Below are 23,604 nucleotides of genomic sequence, written 5' to 3'. Positions count from 1 at the left end.
CTCTTTTCTGTCTCTGTTTGCATGTGCGTATCGTGAATGCATGCTAGCGTGGAGCGCAGCATGTATCCGTAAGCATTAACCGAATTAGAGTTTAAGCTTAAGTTTTAATAAATTTCACTTTTCTTCTTTAAACCTAAGAAAGCCTGTTTGGGCTCATTTCTTTGCCTTATAAGTAGAAAGCAGTGAACAAGGATTCAGTAAGGGGGAGCTCAACCTACAGTGTTTAAAAATAAAACCCTGATACAGCAAGAACAGGTGAAGACTGAATGGGACCCCCAGACACCTTTCTCACCTGGTTGTAACAGGGAGTTACAGGATTTTGTCCCATTGACAATGAAGGAACTGGGATATAGTTCCAAGTCAGGATGATGTGTGACTTGGAGGGGAACTTGCAGATGGTGGTGTTCCCATGCATCTACTGCCCTTGTCCTTCTAGGTGGTGGAGGTCACGGGTTTGGAAGTTGCTGTTGAAGAAGCAAGATGCCTTGGGGTGTTGTTGCAGTATTTCGGGTAAACAGTGTGCTGGTGGTGGTGAGAGTGCCGATCAAGCGGGCTGTTTTGTCCTGGATAGCGTCAAGCTTCTTGAATGTTGGAGCTGCTCTTATCCAGGCAAGTGCAGAATATTCCATCACATTGCTGACTTGTACCTTGAAGATGGTGGAAAGGTTTTGGGAGTCAGCAGGTGAGTTACTCACTGCAGAATACTAGCCTCTGGCCTGCTCTTGTAGCCACAGTTTTTATATGGCTGGCTCAGTTAAGATTCTGGCCAATAGTGACCCTCAGGATCTTGGTGGGGATTCAGTGATGTTAATGCCACTGAATATCAAAGGCTGATGGTTAGACACTCTTGTTGGAAATGGTCAATGCTTGGCACTTGTGCGACACGAATGTTGCTTTCCACACATCAGCCCAAGCCTGAATGTTGCCCAGGTCAAGCTGCCTGTGGGCATAGCCTGCTTCATTATCAAGGCCACTGATGCTGCGTTTTCTTAGGCAAACATCACTGACAATTTTCTCGCATCAAGATCCCACTAACAGCAAACAAATGAATGACCAGAAAATGTATTTTTAGTGGTAGGTGTTAGTGATTAAGTGAGAAATATTGGTCACAGCATCAAGAGAACTCTCTGCTCTTCAAATAATGCCATCAGATTTTTAATGCCCTTGGTTTATCATTTCATCCAATAAAAAGCATTCCTAACAATACAATACTGCACAGTATTGCACTAAACTGTCAGTTTAGATTACATCCTCAAGTCTGCAATGGAACTTGCACCTACAACCTTCTTAGGTGAGCACGTTATTACTGAACCAGTGGCACTTTTTGTTACATATGATTATGGGAAATGATGTCCATATTTTCATTTGAACATTATATGTTTGCTTAGCTATTTATGGAATCTTATATTTTACTTAAATTACTGGATATACAGGAAGGCAACAGGAAAGAATTTCCAGGGTGGGATTGTGGGACCAGTTTGATGGATGGTCATTGATTTTTCTGGTCCTGTACAGTCCAATAGGTCATATTACATGGAAGTAAAGGCACAGAAACAGGCCATTGGGCCAGGCAGGTCTAAGCCAGTGTCTATGCTCTACACGGGCTGGCACCCACCTAACTTCATGTTGCTTTTCTCCCTCATGTACTTAGCTAGCTTCACCTTTTGTGTATCTAAACTATTCACCTCAACTTGTGCTACCAAGGACCCCATTCTGCCAGAGTTGTTTCTGAAGCTGGGTGCAGATTATTGGGTTTTTGGCTTCATCAGGAGCTGCCATAATTATGACTGGGAAGGGTGGCTCACTGCCCAATGTCCTTCAACATGTTCTTGCCTTCCAAATCTGTTCCCATCTTTCCCAGAACTCCATGTTTGAATCCCTCCGATCAGGTCTTTGCCCTGCCACAGTACCAAAAACAACTCTGTTACAAATGACATCCTATGTAACTGTGATAAAGTTAAACTTTCTCTCTTCGTTCTTCTCGACCTGTCTGCAGCCTTTGACACGGTTGACCACACCATCCTCCTCCAACGCCTCTCCACTGTCATCCAGCTGGGTGGGACTGGTTCCATTCTTAACTAACTGTAGCCAGAGTATCACTTGCAATGGCTTCTCTTCCTGTTCCTGCACTATTACATCTGATGCCCCCCAAAGGATCTATCCTTGGCCCCCTCCCATTCTCATCTACATGCTGCCTCTTGGCAACATCATCCGAAAGCAGAGTTAGTTTTCACATGTATACTGACGACACTCAGCTCTACCTCACCACCAGTAATCTCGACTCCTCCCGGTTGATGAACTATTAGACTGCTTATCTGACATTTAGTACTGGATTTCCTTCAATTAAATATATGAAGACTGAAGCCATTGTTTTTGGGCCCAGCTCCAAACTACATTCCCTAGCTACCGATTACATCCCTCTCCCTGGAAACAGTCTGAGATTAAGCCAGTCTGTTCGCAACCTTGACGTCACATTTGACTTCAAGATGAGCTTCTAACTTCATATTCGTGCCATCACTGAGACCGCCTATATCCACGTCCATAGCATTGCCCGACTTCGCCCCCATTTCAGCTCATCTGCTGTTGAAACCCCTCATTCATGCCTTAAGCACTCGAGGCTGGTATGCCACATTCTACTCTCTGTAAACTTGAGGTCATCCAAAATTCTGCTGCCTGTGTCTTAACTCTCACCTGCTTTTTTTTTGCTATATTTGAATGACTTGAATCTTGGAATACAGAGTAGAATTTCAAAATGTTCCCATGGTACCAAACTTGGAGGTGTGGCAAACAGTGAAGATAATATGAACCACCTGCAACACGACATAGACTGACTAGCAGAATGGGTCATCATGTGACAGATGGAATTTAGTACAGACAAGTGTGAGGTGATGCCTTTTGGCAGAAGGGATAGGGTGAGCCAATATAGACTTAATAGGACAGGTCTAAAGACTGTGCAGGAACAGAGGGATTTCGGGGTGCATGTGCAGCAATCTTTGAAGGTGGCAGGACATATTGAGAGAGTGGTTAGTAAAGCATATGAGATCTTGGGATTCATAATTACAGGCAATGAGTACAAAAGCAGAAAAGTTGAACTTTTATAAAGCTCTGGTTAGGCCCCAACTAGAGGATTCCATCCAGTTCTGGTAACCACACTTTAGGAAGGATGTGAAGGTCCTTGAGGAGGCAGAGGAGATTTACCAGAACGGTTCCAGGGGGATTTTAGTTACAAGGTTAGGTTGGAGAAGCTGGGGTGGTTCTCCCTGGAGCAAAGGGAGATTGGATAAAAGTGTGCAAGATTATGACAAGCTTAGATAAGTTAGACAAGGAATATCTGTTCCTATTAATTGATGGTACAAGGATTATGAGACACAGATTGAAGGTTTTGGGCAAGAGATGCAGGGGGAAAGGGAGAAGCACTTTTTAAATGCAGTGGGTGGGGATCACCTGGAACTCACTGCCCATGAGGTGGGTGGAAGCGGAGACAATGATTTCAAAAGGAAATTGGATGGACACCTGAAGGAAATAAACTTGCAGGGCTATGGGGATCAAGTGAGGGAGTGGAACTGACTGGATTGCACTGCAGAGAGCTGGCATGGACTTGATTGGCTGAATGGCCTCCTTCTGTGGCGTAAATTACTCAAGTCTTGTTCCCTTATCGTCCCAGTGCCCGCTGACCTGCATTGGGTCCTGGTTAAGGAATTTGTATTTAGGATTATGTAGATTAAAAACCAAACTATCATGCAGGGCCAGTCCCTTTGTTATGTTGGGAGCAGTGGGTTACAAGGGGGTGGTTCCATTGACATTAGAACAAGAAGTAAATCACTTAGACTCCATCATGATTGGATAAGTTCTTTTGGTATGTGAGGACTTTCCTTGTTTGAAGGAAGAAGTCTCCACCACATAAGCAATTCTTTAAACAAAATAGACCCTATCTGAAAAAAAAAAAGTGTTAAATGAACAGAAATAAGGGAATGGGAAAGGAAAGAGAATATCAGGAACCGAAAGAAAGGTGTGAAAAAATGTTTGAATTTATATTTAATCACGTTTATATTTATTTTTGTATTAAGGGCTAATAGTGCAGAAATATACCTACTGCAGATAGTGAAGTTTATTACTGCAACATAACTATTATGCTTTGTTTCAGTATCAGAGTGTTAGATAAAACTTAAAAGCAACTGAACCAAATAAAAACAGGAGGCAGGTCCCCCAAGAAATCAGTCAGGATGGAGTAATGTGTATATAAATGCACAAGCATTCAAAGTAATTTTTGAGTTAGAAACATGAAGGGGTAGCTTAAGTTTGGACACTATTCTCTATCACTAGGAAAACCAATGGGACTAAAGGCTGACAAGTCCCCTGAACCTGATGGCCTCCATCCTAGGGTCTTAAAAGAAGTGGCTGCAGGGCTAGTCGATGCATTGGTTGCCATCTTCCAAAATTCCCCAGATTCTGGAAAGGTCCCAGCAGATTGGAAAACCACAAATGTAATGCCTCTGTTCAAGAGAGGACGGGGTGGGATGGTGACTGAAAGCAGGAAACTGTAGGCCAGTTAGCCTAACATCTGTCATTGGGAAAATGCTAGAATCCATTATTAAGGAATTGGTAACAGAACATTTAGAAAATCATAAGCAATCAGGCAGAGTCAACATGGGTTTATGAAAGGGAATTTGTGTTTGACAAATTTATTAGAGTTCTTTGAGGATGTAACAAGTAGGGTGGATAAAGGGGTAAAGGGGAACCAGTAGATGTAGTGTATTTAGATTTCCAAAAGGTACTCGATAAGGTGCCACATAAAAGGTTACTACACAATATAAGAGCTCATGGTGGTGGGGTAATAGATTAGTTAGCCAATCCTCGATTCATACTAACAGGAAACAGAGTGTTGAAATAAATGGGTCATTTTAAGGTTTGCAAGTTGTAACTAGTGGAGTGCCATAAGAGTCAGTGTTGGGGCAACAACTATTTACAATCTATATTAATGACTTGGATGAAGGGACCAACATTATCATAGCCAAATTTGCTTATGATACAATGATAGGTAAGAAAGCAAGTTGTGAGGAGGGCACAAAGTGTCTGCAAAGAGATATAGATAGGTTAAGTGAGTCGGCAAAAATTTGGCAGATGGAATATTATGTGGGAAAATGTGAGGTTGGCCACTTTGGCAGGAAGAATAGAAAAGCAGATTAGTTACATGGAGAGAGACTACAGAATGTTGTAGTACAGAGGGATCTGGGTGTCCTTGTACATGAATCACAAAAGGTTAGCATGCAGATAATTAGGAAGGCAAATGGAATGTTGGCCTTTATTGCAAGGGGGATGGAGTATTAAAGTAGGGAAGTCTTGCTACAACTGTACAGGACATAGGTGAGACCGCACCTAGAGTACTGTGTACAGTTTTGGTCTCCTTACTTAAGGCGGGATATACTTGCATTGGAGGCAGTTCAGAGAAGGTTCACTAGCTGATTCCTGGGAGGAAGCAGTTGACTGATGAGGAAAGGTTGCGCTAATATGCATTGGTGTTTCGAAGAATGAGAGGTGATCTTATTGAAACATATACGATTTGAGGTGGCTCAACAGGGTAGATGCTGAGAGGATGCTTTCCCCCCACCCCCCCCTACCCAGTGGGGGAAATCTAGAACCGGGGCGCAGTTTCAAAATAAGGATTCTCCCTTTGAAGATGGAGATGAGGAGGAATTTCTTCTGAGTTGTTACTCTTTGGAATTCTCTTCCCCAGAGAGCAGTGGAGGCTGGGTCACTGAATATATATCTTATTGAATGGCAGAGCAGGCTCAAGGGGCTGAATGGCCTACTCCTGCCCCTATTTCTTACATTTCTTATGAAAGGAAACGAAACTTAATATAAAAGCAAAACATTGCAGATGCTGGAAATCTGAAATGAAAACAGAAAATGCTGGAAACACTCAGCAGGTATGACAGCACCTGTGGAGACAGAAACAGCGATAACATTTCAGGTTGATGACCTTTTGATAAAAGGTAATCGATTTTAAACATTAACGCTTTCTCTCTCTACAGACGCTGCCAGACCTGCTGAGTATTTCCAGCATTTTTTGGTTTTATGAAACTTAATATTTCTGCTCATAACATTTTCAGAAGAGACAGAAATGAGAGAGGCTGGAATGGCAGAATTAATAAAGGATTAAGATGCTTGAGGGAGATTGCATTCAGACAGAATCCATATGGACAGTGAGGAAATAAAAATTTTCCATTCCATTCAAATCAAATAAAACAATGAGTATGCCAAATTTCCCAGACTGCCCTATAATCTCCAAAAGTTAATAATGAATCTCCCAGGCACCACTGCGAACCACCTAGGAGGAAAATCATGGGGTAGAAAATCAGATAGGGGATAAAAAAGATTGTTTGACAATCAAAACTCATCCAATTGGGTATATCAGAGTGCTAGCTTTCCAGTTGGCAAGGGAAGGCAATGCGCCATAACAATGAAAGAGCCAGATGACCAATAGCAGGAACATGGGGGTGGGAGGTCATCTGATAAAATCTGGAGTACTTTCAACTGGAGTTAGCAACCCTACGGGAGTAAAGGACTGTGAAAGTATCATTGCTTGAACAAATTTAACTGAGCCTCTTAGATATATGTACATTGGGACCACATAGATGGTAACTGTTTGAAGTCTTAATATCCAGAGATAAAACTGGACATTGTGGCAGATGCCTTCCTCTAATGTTGGGGGTAGGGAACATAAATAGAACCTTGGGATACATTGCTCCAGGAATAGAAAACACAAGTTCCATTTCACTTTTTGGTCCATCAATTCTGTGCCTGCTTTTAGCTCGAGCAACCCGAAATATATCTCACCGCCAAAAACTGTCCCCATGACATTTTAACATGCAGGACTGTAACCAACTTAGATTGCTCAAGTGCAGGATTTTTTTTTTTTAAAAAGGTCCAAAATAGATTGTTGGTCACCTGACTATTTTGGGTACAAAAGAACGAACAGGAAATGGAAGCAAGACCCTGTAACCTCTGCTTGGGACGTACACATTAGATGGCCCCTAGAATTACGAGGTTTATTTTTTTTTAACAGATGCTAAACTCTTGGTAATGAGGGCACAGCATAAGTGATCGAACACATTAGCCCCTGCCAACAAATGCAGGCCAGTGACCTTGAAATGAAGAGGTAATCCTTGGTTAACTATTCTAGGACTCGCAAATCCAAATATCCTGGGCTTATTAGCAAAGATCCCTTGCTCTAATTATACAGCGTCTATAAGGCTGGATCCAAGAGTAAAGCCAAGGCTTGGAATTCTACATGGAGGGAAAATTGTCGATTGGACAAGTTCCAATGTTGTGAGAAGCATATTTGAATAATCGAGAACTTATACTTTGAAATTTAGCTCCATTACTCATCATTTTCTTCTGCTTCCTAGTTCCCAGAGTCCATTTTGCAGGTGGGTAGAACATTTCTTAGGAAAAAAATGGAAAGAACAAAGCAACAATGTCAGTTTTTCACTTTTTTTTGTATTTGTTTTTATGGGGATGTGGGCATCGCTGGCCAGGCCAGCATTTATTGCCCATCCTTACATAAACATGCAAAGCAGGAATGGCAGCTGACACAGCCTAATCGCATCTCAACAAGTAAAGTTTCCTGCAGAGTATTCAAGACAGCACTTAACTGCACAAATTCTATTTTCAACAATGAATGCAATCTTTCCTGCTTCTGGGAAATTATACTCAATTTTAGATTTTCAAAAAAAACCACAATTGGATAGCCCCCGAAAACAGGCGTGGCAATCGCAGAATGTGATTATCCCATGTCCGTTCATTGTAACGGAGGCAGCTTGGCAACTTGGTGCTGCCTGCTGATTTGAATGATTTTAGCATTCAACCAGCAGTAACCAGAGTGTTGATTGGCTGGGTGCATCAGCAGGGGGCCAATATTCTGAGTGGCCAGCACAACTTAAAGCTAGCCTGCACCTCTTAAAGGGAAGGTGCACTGTGGCTGAACCAGGTTCTGGCAGTCGCACAGTAAGTGAATCTGACCTGGGAAACAATGAAAAACAGCATGTGAGAGCACAGTAACAAAGACGCTGCACTGGAGGCCTTGATGGAGGAGGCAGAAGGAAAGAGAAGTGTGCTCTATCCGCAAGGGGCCAGGAGACCCTCCAGACAAATGCTCAGAAGGCTGTGAGACAAAATGGCTATGACAGTCAACACCAGGCGTCTCGCCCAAGGATCTAGATGCAGTGGCAGAAGTTCAATGACCTCACCCAAGTGGTCAAGGTCAATGAATGCATCTTCAAATGCCAAACCCCCACCTGCACTAATAGCCTCAGAGATGGCTCAATTCTCTACATCTCCATTACTCATCTCCCAAAATCTCTAACAAATCAGGACTCATACCTAACATTCATATATTCCACCGCACCCTCACACACTTAGTACTGCTGTAAGCCTCACACCCACATCTCCCAGCTTGCACACACTGGCAGCTTTTCAACTATGATGGCCATATTACCCAAATAGACTGCACAGCATCCACTGACGCACTTCCCTCCCTTTTGCAGGGCGAGGTGGCGCACAACCAGGGCAGCAGGAAGTAACTGGTAGGGGACAGACACAGATGCATGTCCTCACCTCAAATGAGACGACGGTATTTGCCATCATTGGAGCAGCCAGGACTGAGGCTGTGGCCAGCAGTGGGGCTGAAATCACAGAAGGTGACTATACACTCATACCTAATCATTCTCCTCACATCCCACTTGGCCCTCATCTCACACTCTTCTGATTTATAAACTGCAGATAGTGTAAGTAAGCACCTCTAGAATTCCACCCACTCCCCTCAGCACAACCCCTTGTGCCTTCCTCCTTTCAGATACCCAAGAAATCTAACCTAGCTAGGCAGTGGGGGAAACAGGAAGAAAACAGTGATGTTGAAGACACACCATCATTCAATTTCACACTCGCTGCCATCAGCTCAGATATTAACACTGCACATTTCTTAGAGGATAGCATTGATACAGGATCTGCATGTGGTGAGACACCAGGCAAGAGAGGCCTGCAGACATGGCAGAGGGCAAGGATAGTGCTCATGCCAGCTTGCCAGAGGGCAAGGTCACACAAGTTCTACTGCAGGACTCAGATGGAGGCTGATGGGCATGCACACTGAAATGCTTGGTGCATTGGGAAGCCTGCTAGAAAGCCTATGTTCAATGTCAAGGAGCATAGAGAAGTCCCACAACCATTTGGCACAGGGCTCTGCAGAGCTTGGAGCCCATCCCTTCCAGTGTGGAAGTGGTGGCCAACTCAATTCACACAAACCTGTGATCATAACCAGCTCAGATTGCTGCTTCCAGTAGAGCTGGTTCAGTCTGTAATTGGGCCTTCTAGGCTCAGAGCTGTTCGAGGTTATCCTCAAAAGGGCATCTTCAGTGAAAGTCAGCAGTCTTCCACCAGCCATGCTGCAACCACTGGGCTGGAATTGTGTAGGAGCACTAGGACAGGCAAAGACACACAGAAGACAGGCACTAAGGGAATGCACAAGGGTTATTAGTTTACTTTTGTATGCAATATATGATATGATTTCATGAATTTTGTTTCGAGTGTCTATTTTATGGTGACTTTTATATCAGTATTGTGGCCAAGCTGATGCTGCGATAGAGAGAATGGAAGGTGTGGGACTGCTGGTGACTGGGAAATTGGGGGTGGGGTTACTAGTACTGTACTCAGAGGAGTTCTTCACGGACAGCCCAGGCAGAAAGGAGCGTCTAGTTTGCCTCTTTCTTTTTTTATTTCATGGGATGTGAATGTCGTTGGCAAAGCTAGTGTTTCTGCCCATCCCTAATTGCCTTCGAGAAGGTGGTGTTGGGCTGCTTTCTTGAACTGCTGAAGTCCATGTGGTGTAGGTAGATCAACAGTGCTGTTACGGAGGGAGTTCCAGGTTTCTGACCTAGCAACAGCAAAGGAACGGTGAGATTGGTCCAAATCAGGATGATGTTTGGCTTGGAGGGGAACTTGCAGATGGTGGTGTTCTCATGGGACTGCAGCCCTTGTCCTTCTAGATGGTAGAGATCATGGGTTTGGAATTTACTGTTGAAGGAGGCTTGGCAAGTTGCTGCAGTGCATCTTGTAGATGGTACACACTGCTACCACTGTGCGACAGTGGTGGAGGGAGTGAATATTTATGGTTGTGGATGAGGTGCCGATCAAGCGGGCTGCTTTGTCCTGGATGGTGTCGAGCTTCCTGAGTGTTGTTGGAGCTGCACTCAAAGTCAAGTGAAGAGTATTCCATTATGCTCCTGAATTGTGCCTTTGGGGAGTCAGGAGGTGGGTTACTCGCTGCAGAATTCCCAGCCTCTGACCTGCTCTTATAGCCACAGTGTTTAAATGGCTGGTCCAGTTCAGTTTCTGGTTAATGCAGTCCAGGTCTTGCTGCATGTATCTGAGGAGTCGTGAATGATACTGAACACTGTGCAATCATTACAAACATACCCATATTTGGCCTAACAATGGAGGGAAGGTGATTGATGAAGCAGCTGAAGATGGTTGGGCCGAGGACACTACCCTGACGAAGAGCTGCTACAATGTTCTGGGGCTGAAATGATTGGCCTCCAACAACCACAACCATCTTCCTTTGTGCTAAGTATGATTCCAACCAGTGGAGAGCTTTCCGATTCCCATTGACTTCAATTTTTCTAGGGCTCCTTGATGCTACATTCAGTCAACTGCTACCTTGTTGTCAAAGGCAGTCACTCACACTTCACCTCTGGAATTAAGCTCTTTTGTCCATGATTGGACCAAGGCTGAAATGGATTCTGGAGCCAAGTGGGTCTGATGGAACCCAGGCAGCAGAGTCATTGCCTCAGCACAACAATGATCTCTTCTATCACAGCTTGAGTGGCAGCATCGTTTTTATTTTATGCTTTCTGCGCACACACGTGAGTGTTGTGCATCAGAGCCATCAGCCATGGTTTCAATGGATAGTCTTTGTTTCCCAGTGGACATCCTTTGGTTTGTCACTTTTTTAAATTCGTTCATGGAATGTGGATGTCACTGGCAAGGCTAGTATTTGCTGCTGAGCCCTAATTACTCTTGACATCCGAGTGGCTTGCTAGGCCATTTCAGAGGGCAGTTGAGTCAACTTCAAATGAGGCCATATGGGTAGAACTTAAAAACAAAAAGGGGGCAATCACTTAGCTGGGAGTGTACGACAGGCCTCCAAACAGTCAGGGAGAGATAGAGGAGCAGATATGTAGGCAAATCTCAGAGAGGTGTAAAAATAATAGGGTATTAATAGTAGAGGATTTCAACTTCCCCAATATCAACTGGGAGAGTCTTAGTGCAAAAGGCTTAAAGGGGGCAGAATTCTTAAAATGCATACAGGAGAGCTTTTTGAGCCAGTAAGTAAAAAGTCTTGAAGAGAAGGGGCAGTACTGGACCTAATCCTAGGGAATGAAGCTGGACAAGTGGCAGAAGTGTCAGTGTGACAGCATTGCGGGGATAGTGACCATAACTCTAAGATTTAAGGTACTTATGGAAAAGGACAAAGACGGACTGGAAATAAAGGTACTGAATTGGGGGAAGGCCGATTTCAATATGATAAAGCAGGATCTGGCCAAAGTGGACTGGGAGCAGCTACTTGTAGGAAAGTCTACATCAGACCAGTGGGAGTCAAAGAGGAAATACTGAGAGTTCAGAGCCAACATGTGAAGGTGAAGGGTAGGACCAACAAGTCCAGGGAACCCTGGATGTCAAGGAATATAGAACGAAGAGGGGACATGAAAAAACACTGGCGGGCAAGATAAAGGAAAACCCCAAGGCATTTTAAAAGTATATTACGGGCAAGAGGATAAGCAGGGGAACAGTAGGACCGATTAGGGAGCAAAGTGGCACTATGTGTGTGGAGCCAGAGGATATAGGTGAGGTTTTAAATGATTACTTTTCATCTGTGTTCACTATGGAGAAGGACGATGTAGGTGAAGAGATCAGGGAGGGGCATTGGATATACTTGAACATATTAGCACTGAAAGGGAGGAAGTATTAGCTGTTTTAGCAGGCTTAAAAGTGGATAAATCCCCAGGCCCAGATAAGATGTATCCCAGGCTGTTATGTGAGGCAAGGGAGGAATAGCAGGGGCTCTGACACAAATTTTCAAATCCTCTCTGACCACAGGAGAGGTACCAGAGGACTGGAGGACAGCTAATGTGGTACCATTATTCAAGAAGGGTAGCAAGGATAAACCAGGTAATTACAGGCCGCTGAGTCGAACATCAGTGGTTGGGAAACTATTGGAAAAAATTCTGAGGGACAGGATTAATCTCCACTTGGAGAGGCAGGGATTAATCAGGGATAGTCAGCATGGCTTTGTCAGGGGGAGATCGGATCTAACTAACTTGATTGAATTTTTCAAGGAGGTGACTAGATGTGTAGATGAAGGTAAAGCAGTTGATGTAGTCTACAAGGACTTCAGTAAGGCTTTTGATAAGGTCCCGCATAGGAGATTGGTTAAGAAGGTAAGAGCCCATGGGATCCAGGGCAATTTGGCAAATTGGATCCAAAATCGGCTTAGTGGCAGGAAGCAGAGGGTGATGGTTGAGGGTTGTTTCTACGAGTGGAAGCCTGTGACCAGTGGTGTGCCACAGGGATCAGTGCTGGGACCCTTGCTGTTTGTAATGTACATTAATGATTTAGACGTGAATATAGGAGGTATGATCAGTAGGTTCGCAGATGACATGAAAATTGGTGGTGTTGTAAATAGTGAGGAGGAGAAGAAACGTAGATTACGGGGCGATATAGATGGGATGGTAAGATGGGCAGAGCAGTGGCAAATGGAATTTAATCCAGAGAAGTGTGAGGTAACGCATTTTGGGAGGACTAACAAAGCAAGGGAATAAACAATGGATGGTAGGACCCTAGGAAGTACAGAGGGTCAGTGGGTTCTTGGTGTACTTATCCATAGATCACTGAAGGCAGCAGCACAGGTAGAAAAGGTGGTTAGGCAGGCATATAGGATACTTGCCTTTATTAGCCGAGGCACAGAATATAAGAGCAGGGAGGTTATGATGGAGCTGTATAAAATGCTAGTTAGGCCACAGCTGGAGTACGGTGTACAGTTCTGGGCACCACACTATAGGAAGGATGTGATTGCACTGGAGAGGGTGCAGAAGAGATTCACCAGGATATTGCCTGGGCTGGAGCATTTCAGCTATGAAGAGAGACTGAAAAGGCTAGGGTTGTTTTCCTTCGAGCAGGGAAGGCTGAGGGGGGACCTGATTGATGTATACAAAATTATGAGGGGCATTGATAGGATAGATAGGAAGAAACTTTTTCCCTAAGCGGAGGGGTCAATAACTGGGGGCATATATTTAAGGTAAGGGGCAGGAGGTTTAGAGGGGATTTGAGGAAAAATGTTTTCATCCAGAGGGTGGTTGGAATCTGGAACGCACTGCCTGAAGAGGTGGTAGAGGCAAGAACCATCACAACATTTAAGAAGTATTTAGATGAGCACTTGAAACGCCATAGCATACAAGGCTATGGGCCAAGTGCTGGAAAATGGGATTAGAATAGGTAGGTGCCTGATGGCCGGCACAGACACGTTGGGCCGAAGGGCCTGTTTCTGTGCTAACTGACTATGACTCTATGACAACCAGATTGCTGAGAGTCTGGAGTCACATGTAGGCCAGACCAGATAAGGACAACCGATTTCCTTCCCTAAAGGACGTTAGTGAACCAGATGGGATTTTATGACAATGAGAGTAATGGAAATGGTGCCATGAAACTCAGACTAGCTTTCAACTCCAGATTTGTATTAATTAATTGAATTTAAATTCTACCATCTGCCATGGTGGGCTTTGAACCTGTATTCCAAGGGCATTAGCCTGGGCCTCTAGATTACTAGTCCAGTGACATTATCACTATGCCACCATTTCCCCTTAAATAGTAACTGAAATGCAGCTGCACAGCAGAATGAAGGCATCATGACTGTTACCAAATACTGTGCATTACCTTGCATAATTCACTGCCCAAGGTCACATGCCAGCTGGACACTGAGGGAGTGAATTCCCTTTTTGTTCCATTAGATGGCACAGTTGGCTTGCGATACCCATAAAGCAATGTGCATACAGTCAATGACACCCTTCATTATGGGGAAGCCTGCAATCCTAGTGAAGCCACTTGCTCAGTCCACTTGCCTGTCTCTAGCAAGAGAGAATGAAATGTAGTTAGCTCTCATTGAATAGAGAGCCTCAGCGACCTCCCTTACACAACAGTGGATGGAAAACTGCAAGATGTTGCAAATATCTGCAACTCCAGCCGGAAGGAGCAAGATGCATAAAAATTCATTGCCTGTGGCTGTGAAGGTGATAATGGCAACACGGCCCTCACGCTGCTCCGAGATTAAAGCAGGTTACATATTTCAGTGAGGATGTTCTTACTGAATAGGAGACGTCTCACACATTGTTCCTTGTTGAGGTTCAGGTCGGACAACTGCTCCCTAAACACCCTGGGCAGATATGGCCTCCTGCTGAGAGTCCTCCTTCCCCTCATCCTTGTCCCTTCCCTCTTCCAGCAGCTTGTCTTGCTCTGCATGAGCTCTGTTCTTTCTCCCAGTCATGCTCTATTCCATGGAGAATGCCTACTAGTGCACCCATGTCTGGTAGCAAACTGGTTTGTGCAGAAGCCTTGAAGCCAGCAGAAAAGTCCTTCAGCACCTGCCACACCATTCCCTGTAACTTCTGCAACTTGAAACCACTATAGAAAGCACCAAACACTTGCAAAATAGTACCTAAAATAAAAGCAAAATACTGCAGATGCTGGAAATCTGAAACAAAAACAAAGTGCTTGAAATACTCAGCAGGTCAGGCAGCATCTGTGGAGAGAGAAGCAGAGTTGAAGTTTCAGGTCTGTGACCTTTCATCAGAACTGGCAAACGTTAGAAAAGAATTAGGTTTTCTGCAAGTGAAGGGGGGGTGGGGGGTGTGGGGATGGTGGGGAAGAGAACAAAAGGGAAGGCGTGTGATAGGGCAGAGGGAGTGTTAATAGTGGAATAAGCAGCAGCACTGTCTGCATGAAAAACATGGTTAAAAAAAAAATTTTTTTTTAAATCGTCTGCCATTTCCACCTCCTCTAGCGTGATGCCAAACACATCTTCCCTTCCCCTCTCCAGTCAGCATTCCGAAGGGATCGTTCCTTCAGCGACACCCTGGTTCCTCCATCAGCCCCAACACCTCGTTCCCTTCCCACGGCACCTCTCGATGCAATCGCAGGACATCTAATACCTGCCCTTTTACCTCCTCTCTCCTCACCATCAGAAAGTAAGTTGAGTGAGTCGTGGAGAAAGGATGATACAACCCAGCCAGTGGTCAGCTTGTGCAATTCAGATTGATGAACTTATACATGCTATTTCCAATATGACACACATGTATAACGGAAAAAAGTTGCCATGTGTGAGAAATATGACAACAGGAATAGAGTTTTGTAGACAGGAAGTACATGTTGATGCAAGATTTTTAAATATACAGAGATTCAATAAGCTTTACAAGGTTGTCAGTGAAGTGGCTTTATTACTAAAATTTATATACATGTCACAGTAGATAAGTTGAAAACAAGTTAATGCACCAGGAAGACGGGGCCGGAATTGAACATTGAGGCGGTGGCCCTGCCCACTGGCTGAAAAGTCAGGGGCAAACCCATGTCCAGGAGGCATAGAAGCCTTTGCTTCTAATTTCCACCCTTCTGTCACCTTTACATGGTCTATCTCCAACACTTCCCTTCCCTGACTTATCTGTCGCTCCATCTCTGGGGATAGGCTGACTACTAATATTCATTATAAGCCCACCAACTCCCACAGCTACCTTGACTACACTTCTTCACACCCTGCCTACTCTAAGGACTCCATCCCATTCTCCCAGTTTCTTCATTTCCAATGTATCTGTTCTGATGATGCAACCTTCCACAACAGCACTTCTGATATGTCTTCCTTTTTCCTCACCGAGGATTCCCCCCCACTGCAGTTGACAGGGCCCTCAACTGTATCTGACCTATTTCCCGCACTTCTGCCCTCACCCCTTCCCCTCCCTCCCAGAACCACAACAGGGTTCCCCTTATCCTCACTTTCCATCCCACCAGCCTCCACATCCAAAGGATCATCTTCCGCCATTTCTGCCACCACCAAACACATCTTCCCTCCTGTCAGCATTCCGAAGGGACTGTTCCCTCCGTGACACCCTAGTCCACTCCACCATTACCCCGACACCTTGTCCCCTTCCCACGGCACCTTCCCATGCAATCGCAGGAGGTGTAATACCTGCCCTTTTACCTCCTCACCATCCAAGACCCCAAACACTCCTTCCAGGTGATGTAGTGATTTACTTGTACTTCCTTCAATTTAGAATATTGTATTCACTGCTCACAATGTGATCTCCTCTATACTGGAGAGACCAAATGCAGATTGGGTGACTACTTAGCAGAAAATCTCCGCTCAGTCAGAAAGCATAACCTTGAGCTTTCGGTCGCTTGCCATTTCAACACCGCCCCCACCCCCTACCTGCTCTCATGTCAACATTTGTGTCTTTGGCCTGCTCCAGCGTTCCAGTGAACATCAACGCAAGCTCGAGGAGCAGCACCTGATCTTTCGATTAGGCACTCTACAGCCTTGTGGACTGAGCATAGAGTTCAATAAATTCAAAGCATGACAAGCCTTTTCTTATATTTTTATTTTTTAACCATGTGCCTGTTTTTCATGTAGATGGAGCAGCTCATTATTCCGTTATTAACACTTTCTCTGGACTAACGCTTTGCCTTTCACCACAAGCATCAACAGTCTTTGCCTTTATCCCGGGACAGTTTTGTTATTTAATCTCTTCTGCTCTCTGCCCTATCACACTCCTTCCCTTTTGTTCTCTACCACACCACCGCCACCCCTCCCCCACCCCTTCACTTGCATAAAACCTAACTCTTTTCTAACTTTTGCCAGTTCTGATGAAAGGTTACTGCCCTGAAACGTTAACTCTGCTTCTCTCTCCACAGATGCTGCCTGACCTGATTTCCACCACTTCGTTTTTATTATGTAAAATAATACCAACAGCCAGAAGAAATTAACCAGCAACTAACCTAAAAATAGTTGATGATCCCTTTAAATAGCCCTCGTAAGGGAGAATCTTTCCTTCTACTGAACGCACGTTCAGCTATGTGTGAGTAAGAAACAGCATTAGTTGTGAGCACTAAAATGGCGCCACTGGCATCAAATTAGCATTGTGGACTGACTAACATCATGATCTGCCTGCTCTGTATATTTCTGGCATTCTTTCACCATGCACAGGCTGGTGTCCTCACCAATATGACATCTGGCACTATTTGCCTCAAAAGGACGTGCACGCCACCAGACACCATTTTGGACCTCTACTTGTAGCATCCAAAAATGATACTAAATGAGTCCAATTGCTCCCCCAAAGAATGTTCTAGTACAGAGTAGAAAATAGATTATTTTGAACTCAAAGACATTAAAATACACTATGGACTCAGAGAATTTTGCAGTACAGAAAGAGGCAACGTAGATGCTTAAGGAGCTATCCACTTAGTTTTAATCTGCTTCCCCCATATCTATTTAAATATTTCTTTTTCATAATACTTAACATTTTTGTACCATCACTAACATAATCAGCAGAAAATATACTTTTCAAGTATGATCAGCGAAAATGTTTCACTGAAAAATAGAATATATATAGTGTTTATATGTTACAAAATAATACACATTCTGTAACAGGTGGTAGAAATGTTAAAAACTTTCCTATCAAGAATCAGCAAAAAAAGAAAGTATTGGAATATAAATACACTGTTTGAAAACTAGAGTTTGCATGTCAAAGGCTTTATTTGCTTAGAAACAGCTTTCTTGTAAAAATAAAACCTGAACACCTTATGCCTTTATCTGTAGCAACACGAAACTCACTGTTTGTACTGCTGAATAAATATTAACCATGTCACTTAAAACCACCTCCAGTATGTATCAATGTGTTGGAATTTTTCAAAGTTCTCAGGAAAATAATAGTATCACATTTGCTGCACAGAAACTGGAACAATTTAGTCTTTAGGATCAAAACTCAACAAGAGAATGTCCATGTCAAACAGCTTCAGTGCTTTTTCCCCCCAAAAAATCAGGATTTTATGTGCTGGTCCTGAAATTCCTTGCAAGACAACATATTTAGTGCTGATATCCAGTACTCTTAAACACTAAATCAATCAGCAAAGTAAAGCTATTACCAGACAAAATATATTAATCTAGTACTTTGAAATAATTCTATCTGCCTGGGCCATTTAAAATCATGACAAGCAATTACAAAGTGCCAATCATTTACAGGCATCACATTTCAAATGTCTACCTTGGAATTGCTATGCTACTTAAAGGTTGCATTTTTATGATAAACCAGTCATGATAACCTGTTAGTTGTAGCATTCTATGTTATTTTAAAATCAGCGATGAGCACACAGAGGTCAACAATAATTACATGAACGTTCAAGTTTACTGGAGATATTATTGGTATTGCCATTGTAATTTTAGACTGGTGAAACTCTAATTACATCAGAAAGTAAGATTGTTTTTATCAACTGGATGCAATACCTGAGTCAGCTGATAGCATTGCTGAGCAGTGCACTCTGCTTTGCTGGTTGGATTGCTCAAAGCAAATATAATTGGGTGCTGATTGAAGCTAGCCATGTCTTTGATGATCTGTTCCGTAAATGCACCACTAATTGCAGAAACACCTGGAAGAAACAGTCAAATAAAATCAATATACAGGATTCTGTTTCCATGTACCTTTAAAATTACTGTCCACACTCCAAAGGAAAATATAAGGAACAAAATATTGTTATAAAGATCAGGGCAGAGCCAATACTTTCTGGCAGACTTCAGGGCTCACAAGAAGGGCAGCGATGAAAATACAGAACCCAAACTGAAGTGTTCTAAAAACGGACTTTTCCTTTTAAAAAAAAAAGTGGACAATGTGTTGCAAATTGGCCAAAGATCAGATGACTTGGCCCTGCATATTTAAACTGTTAAGGATAAAAGGATATACTCTAAGCTAATAGGTGTCAATTACACCCATCCTGAACCCATGAAGAGACATTCCTGAATTGAATTGGCTCTTCTGAAACAAAGGTGGTGTGAAATAGCCACATCCTGGTCCATTGTTGGTCACTACAGGAAGAGGCCCCTGCATCTCCTAACAGAGCCAGCACGTGAGAGGATTTTACCTTACAAAGTAGCTCTCTGGAGAGAGGGGGGTGATCCCAAAAGTCTGTCCAGCTGAAAGCTGTGCGAGATCCAGCAAAAACAAAAAGAGCCCTGCTGTGAATTCGACCCTTCAACTTAAAAACAGCAGAGGGCTGAAAGTGATCACTGCTTCCAGACCGACATCGCAACCATCAGAAAAATCTACAAACAGCCCAGGTCTGCAACTTTGAAAAAGAAACTGTCCTCCAAGAATATTCAACAGGTTTACTGTGAACTCTAAGCACTTCAAACCACCTACCCTTTTCATCTTTACCTATCTATTAGTGTGAATGTGTGCGTGCGCACGAGTTACTGCATTCGTGGGTGCGGTTACGACCATTTCGGGAATGAATGTTATTCAATAAATAGTGAATCTTCTGCTTTAAACCTACATGAAAACCTGTCACTGCCTGTTTATTTGACAAATAAAACACAAGGGGTTGAAACCCTAGTAAAAAAACACTTGCTGTGGTCAGTCGGGAGGTGAACAGTTGAAACCACCCACACCCCTTACCACCTGGCCGTAACAGTACCATAAACGACATACAATATCAGATCCACTTCTCACATTTGAAACCCCAAAAACCTGAAAAATAAATGAATGATCCATGTAAGAGATGCCTGGTCATCTCACCTCTCCAGAAAGCAGGAAATATATTACATTTGCGCTGACTGTTCCACACATTGGTCCTACTGTAGGGTGCAGAAGTCTGGGTATCTGAAAGAATCAAACAATCCTAGAGTATACGCAAAAGAGTGCAAGACAAGGTAGAGCAGATGCATCGTCTCCAGAGCTACTTAAGTTGGGTGGCTAACAAGGGCTGAAGTTTCAGTCAAGTGTCTACATCTCTATGATATTCAAACCAGGCAAAAAGGCAGAAGCCTCTACGCAGATTTAAAACCCTTGGCAGCAGTCAAATAGACTTCACTTGTCTCAATATATTTTTCCATCAATAAAAGTTACAATACAAATTTCTGGAGCTCGACAATAAATTGTAATGCAATGTTGACATGCAAGAGTATATTATTAAAAGTAAACCTCACGATATACAGTACTGAAATTGGGTTAAAAGTGAGCTCGCTGCAACACCTCTGTGTAGGCTAGTTATGCGTAACACATTATTATTCAAACCATTATTAAAACTACAATAAAATGCAATAACAAATAGTAGTTGCAAACAGTCTTTCAGCATTACGTTGCCCAAACAAATTACATGATTGTGTTGAAATACCATATCACAGCACTGGTACGAATTGGATAAAAACACTGCACAGGACTTCTGGATTTTCTTCTTTCTCCAAAAAGAAAACATTTACCAAACACGAAAGCATTAATTCTTCATAAGGCATCCCAAATGACTCCCTCACTCAAGGTTGAGTATTCTTTGCAACTTAAAAAAATATTTTAAAGTAACACTTTCTAATTTGTACTCTCTGAATTAACATTACAGTCTTATTCAGATTATAGGCAGTTGACGTTCTGATGAAAGGTCATTGACCTGAAAAATTAACTCTGTTTTTCTCTCCACAGATGCTGCCTGACCTGCTGAGTATTTCCAGCATTTTCGGTTTTTGTTTCAGATTTCCAACACCTTTTTGCTTTTGAATTAGATAAGCTCACACTGTAATTTTAAAAATATGGATGCATTTTTTTTAAACCAAGGGGAAGGGCCATTACCCATCGTGCAGGGCATCAAGGTTGAAAAGTGTGAGAAAGGAGGTCAAGTCAGAGAGCAATGTTAGGAGATGGCCAGCTTTGTTTTTTTTTTTTAAGGACCATGAAGATTGCAAGGAGAAAAGACAAGGAAGTAAAGAGTTCCAAGGTTATGTAATGAGTAGGTCATTCAGGCCCTTGAGTCTGTTCCACCATTCAGTGGCTGATCTGTATTTCAACTCCATTCATCCACCTTTGTTCCATACCCCTGGTCACCCTTACCGAACAAATATATATCGATCTCAGTTTTTAAAACTTCAACTGATTGGCACTGTTTGGCAGTGTGTTCCAGATTTCCACTTCCCTCCTGTGTGAAAAAAATCTTCTTGATATCATTTCTTAATGACATAGCTTTAACTATAAGATTGTGCCTTCTTGTGCTGGATTCTCTGACCAGTACTTCTTTTCTGACTAGAATTTATCCTCTTCCTCCACTGTGGAAAATGGTTAACAAGTCTCACCTGCATCCTTCTTTAATGGTCCTACATTCCCCCTCATCATTCTCTTTCCAAATATATTTATAAGAACTTTGTTAAATTTGATATCCAAGTTATTTTTCATTGTTCTTTTTGCAACTCATTACTTTTTTCATATCCCTCTGTTGCTTTTTGTTGCTCAACCAGTCCACTGGAAGCCAATTCTTGTAAGCCTTTTCTTTCAGTTTGACCCTGTCTCATGCATCATTTGTTGACTATGGTTGTTTAACTATACATTTAATTTAATTTAGAGATACTTCACTGAAGCAGGCACTTCGGCCCACCGAATCTGTGCCGAACATCAACCACCCATTTATACTAAACCTACACTAATCCCATATTCCTACCACATCCCCACCTTCCCTATATCCCCCTACCACCTACCTATACTAGGGACAATTTATAATGGCCAATTAACCTATCAACCTGCAAGTCTTTGGCTGTGGGAGGAAACCCACGTGGTCACAGGAAGAACTTGCAAACTCCACACAGGCAGTACCCAGAATCGAACCCGGGTCCCTGGAGCTGTGAGGCTGCAGTGCTAACCACTGCGCCACTGTGCCGCCCAGCATGTGGATCCTTTGCCTTTTAGGGATATGCACAGGCCTTGTATCATACCAAATACTTCTTGGAATACTTCCCCCTGCTTGCCTGTTTTGAGTTTCTGGGGAACAAGTAATTGGAGTCAGAGACTAAGTGAGCAGTCAGCACATTGGGAATTGTTGGATAATTATGTCTGAAAAGTGGTTACTTAATTCCCTTATTTGACTTTACTATTCAGAAGCATTGGCAGTTCATCATATACAAGGCGATAGCAAACTGAAAATTCTTTTCATTAGTCAAGCTGCCTTTGGGCCCGAATACAACTTCGGAACCAGAAGGGCAATCTTGTGGCTTGAGGCGCTATTCAAGAATTATGCAATGAGTCTAACGTGGCTGTGTTATCAATATTGCATCAAGAAGACCTGCTAATTCTCAGAAAGACAGCTACCACTTTCAAAACAACACCTGTACTTTGCTATAAGGGGCTTAGATAACAAAATTGCCCTTTGGTTGCGTTACATATGGGATTTCCATATCTTGTCTATAGAAAAAGGTACAGTATGCATCAGTTTAGTCAACTTAAAACAAAAATTGTTCTTGGCGTCTGCATGATGCTGGGGAAACAGTAATTGTGCTACTAAACAGTATTACATCGACCTTACAGCTCAGAAACAGGTCATTTGGCCCAACTCGTTCACAGCAGTGTTTATGGCCCAGAAAAGCCTCCTCCCACCCCTCTTCATCTAAACTTACTAGCATATCCCTCCATTCCTTTCCCCTTTATGTGCCTATTAACTTCCACTTAAATGTAGCTTGCCAGCCAACTTCAGAAAACATTAAGAGTAAACCATTTAATGTGGGACTGGAGTTACAAACATACCAGATTGGGTAGGGTTGGCAGATTTCCTTCCTGAGATTATGTTTGTGAATCTGTGGGTTTTATTTGTTTTTTTTTTAAATCAAAACATTTCTGCAACTTTTATAATTATGATCATTTTATAATTTATCATAATTAACATCAATGGTCAATTACTCAATCAGATCTAGGGGATAAAGTTAAAAATTAAATAGGGGATTGTAAAACTAAAGTCTGAACTTTTCAGCAAATTAAAATCTAAAGTTTTTAGATAAGAATTAAGTAAAAACATTTTAGTTAACCGCACTATAAAATAAAGTGACGTCAGCATAGACAAAGCAGCTGATTGGTGAGTAGCTGATGAGACTCTCTTTTTATTTATGTAGTAATTTCATAGCCTAAAAGAGAGGCATGGCAGTACAGCTCAGACCGGTGCACGTCCTGCTCCATGTGGGAACTCCAAGACCTTTCCCATATCCTGGACAACCAAATGTGCAGGAAGTGTCGTCAGCTGCAGCAGCTCAAACTCTGGGTTTCGGAGCTTGAGCAGCAACTGGCATCACTGCGGTGCACCACGAGGCTGAGTGTTTCGTGAACAGCATGTTTATAGACGTGGTTACTCTGCAGCTTATGAGTATGCAGGCAGAGAGGGAATGGGTGACCTCCAGGCAGCCAAGAAGGACCAGGCAGGTAGAGCAGAAGTCCCCCGAGTGCATCTCACTCACTAACCAGTATTCCGTTCTCAATATTGGAGGGACTGATGGTTCCTCTG

The 23,604-nt window shown here is 43.0% G+C and overlaps 1 protein-coding gene across 3 annotated transcripts in view; it reads right to left on the bottom strand.

The window, feature by feature from the left end:
- The window catches only part of me1 (malic enzyme 1, NADP(+)-dependent, cytosolic), a 521,038-nt gene that overhangs the window by 54,349 nt on the left and 443,085 nt on the right, over positions 1-23,604 (bottom strand). For all 3 annotated transcript variants that reach the window (XM_068026008.1, XM_068026010.1, XM_068026009.1), the window contains exon 11: positions 18,593-18,735. In XM_068026008.1, the coding sequence (XP_067882109.1) occupies positions 18,593-18,735 (143 nt within the window). The remainder of the gene's footprint in view (positions 1-18,592; positions 18,736-23,604) is intronic.

Source organism: Heterodontus francisci, chromosome 3, assembly GCF_036365525.1.
Source record: "Heterodontus francisci isolate sHetFra1 chromosome 3, sHetFra1.hap1, whole genome shotgun sequence".
In the NCBI taxonomy this organism is placed as follows: domain Eukaryota; kingdom Metazoa; phylum Chordata; class Chondrichthyes; order Heterodontiformes; family Heterodontidae; genus Heterodontus; species Heterodontus francisci.
The sequence above is the reverse complement of the archived record's forward strand: the minus strand, read 5'-3'. Positions and strand labels throughout refer to the sequence as shown.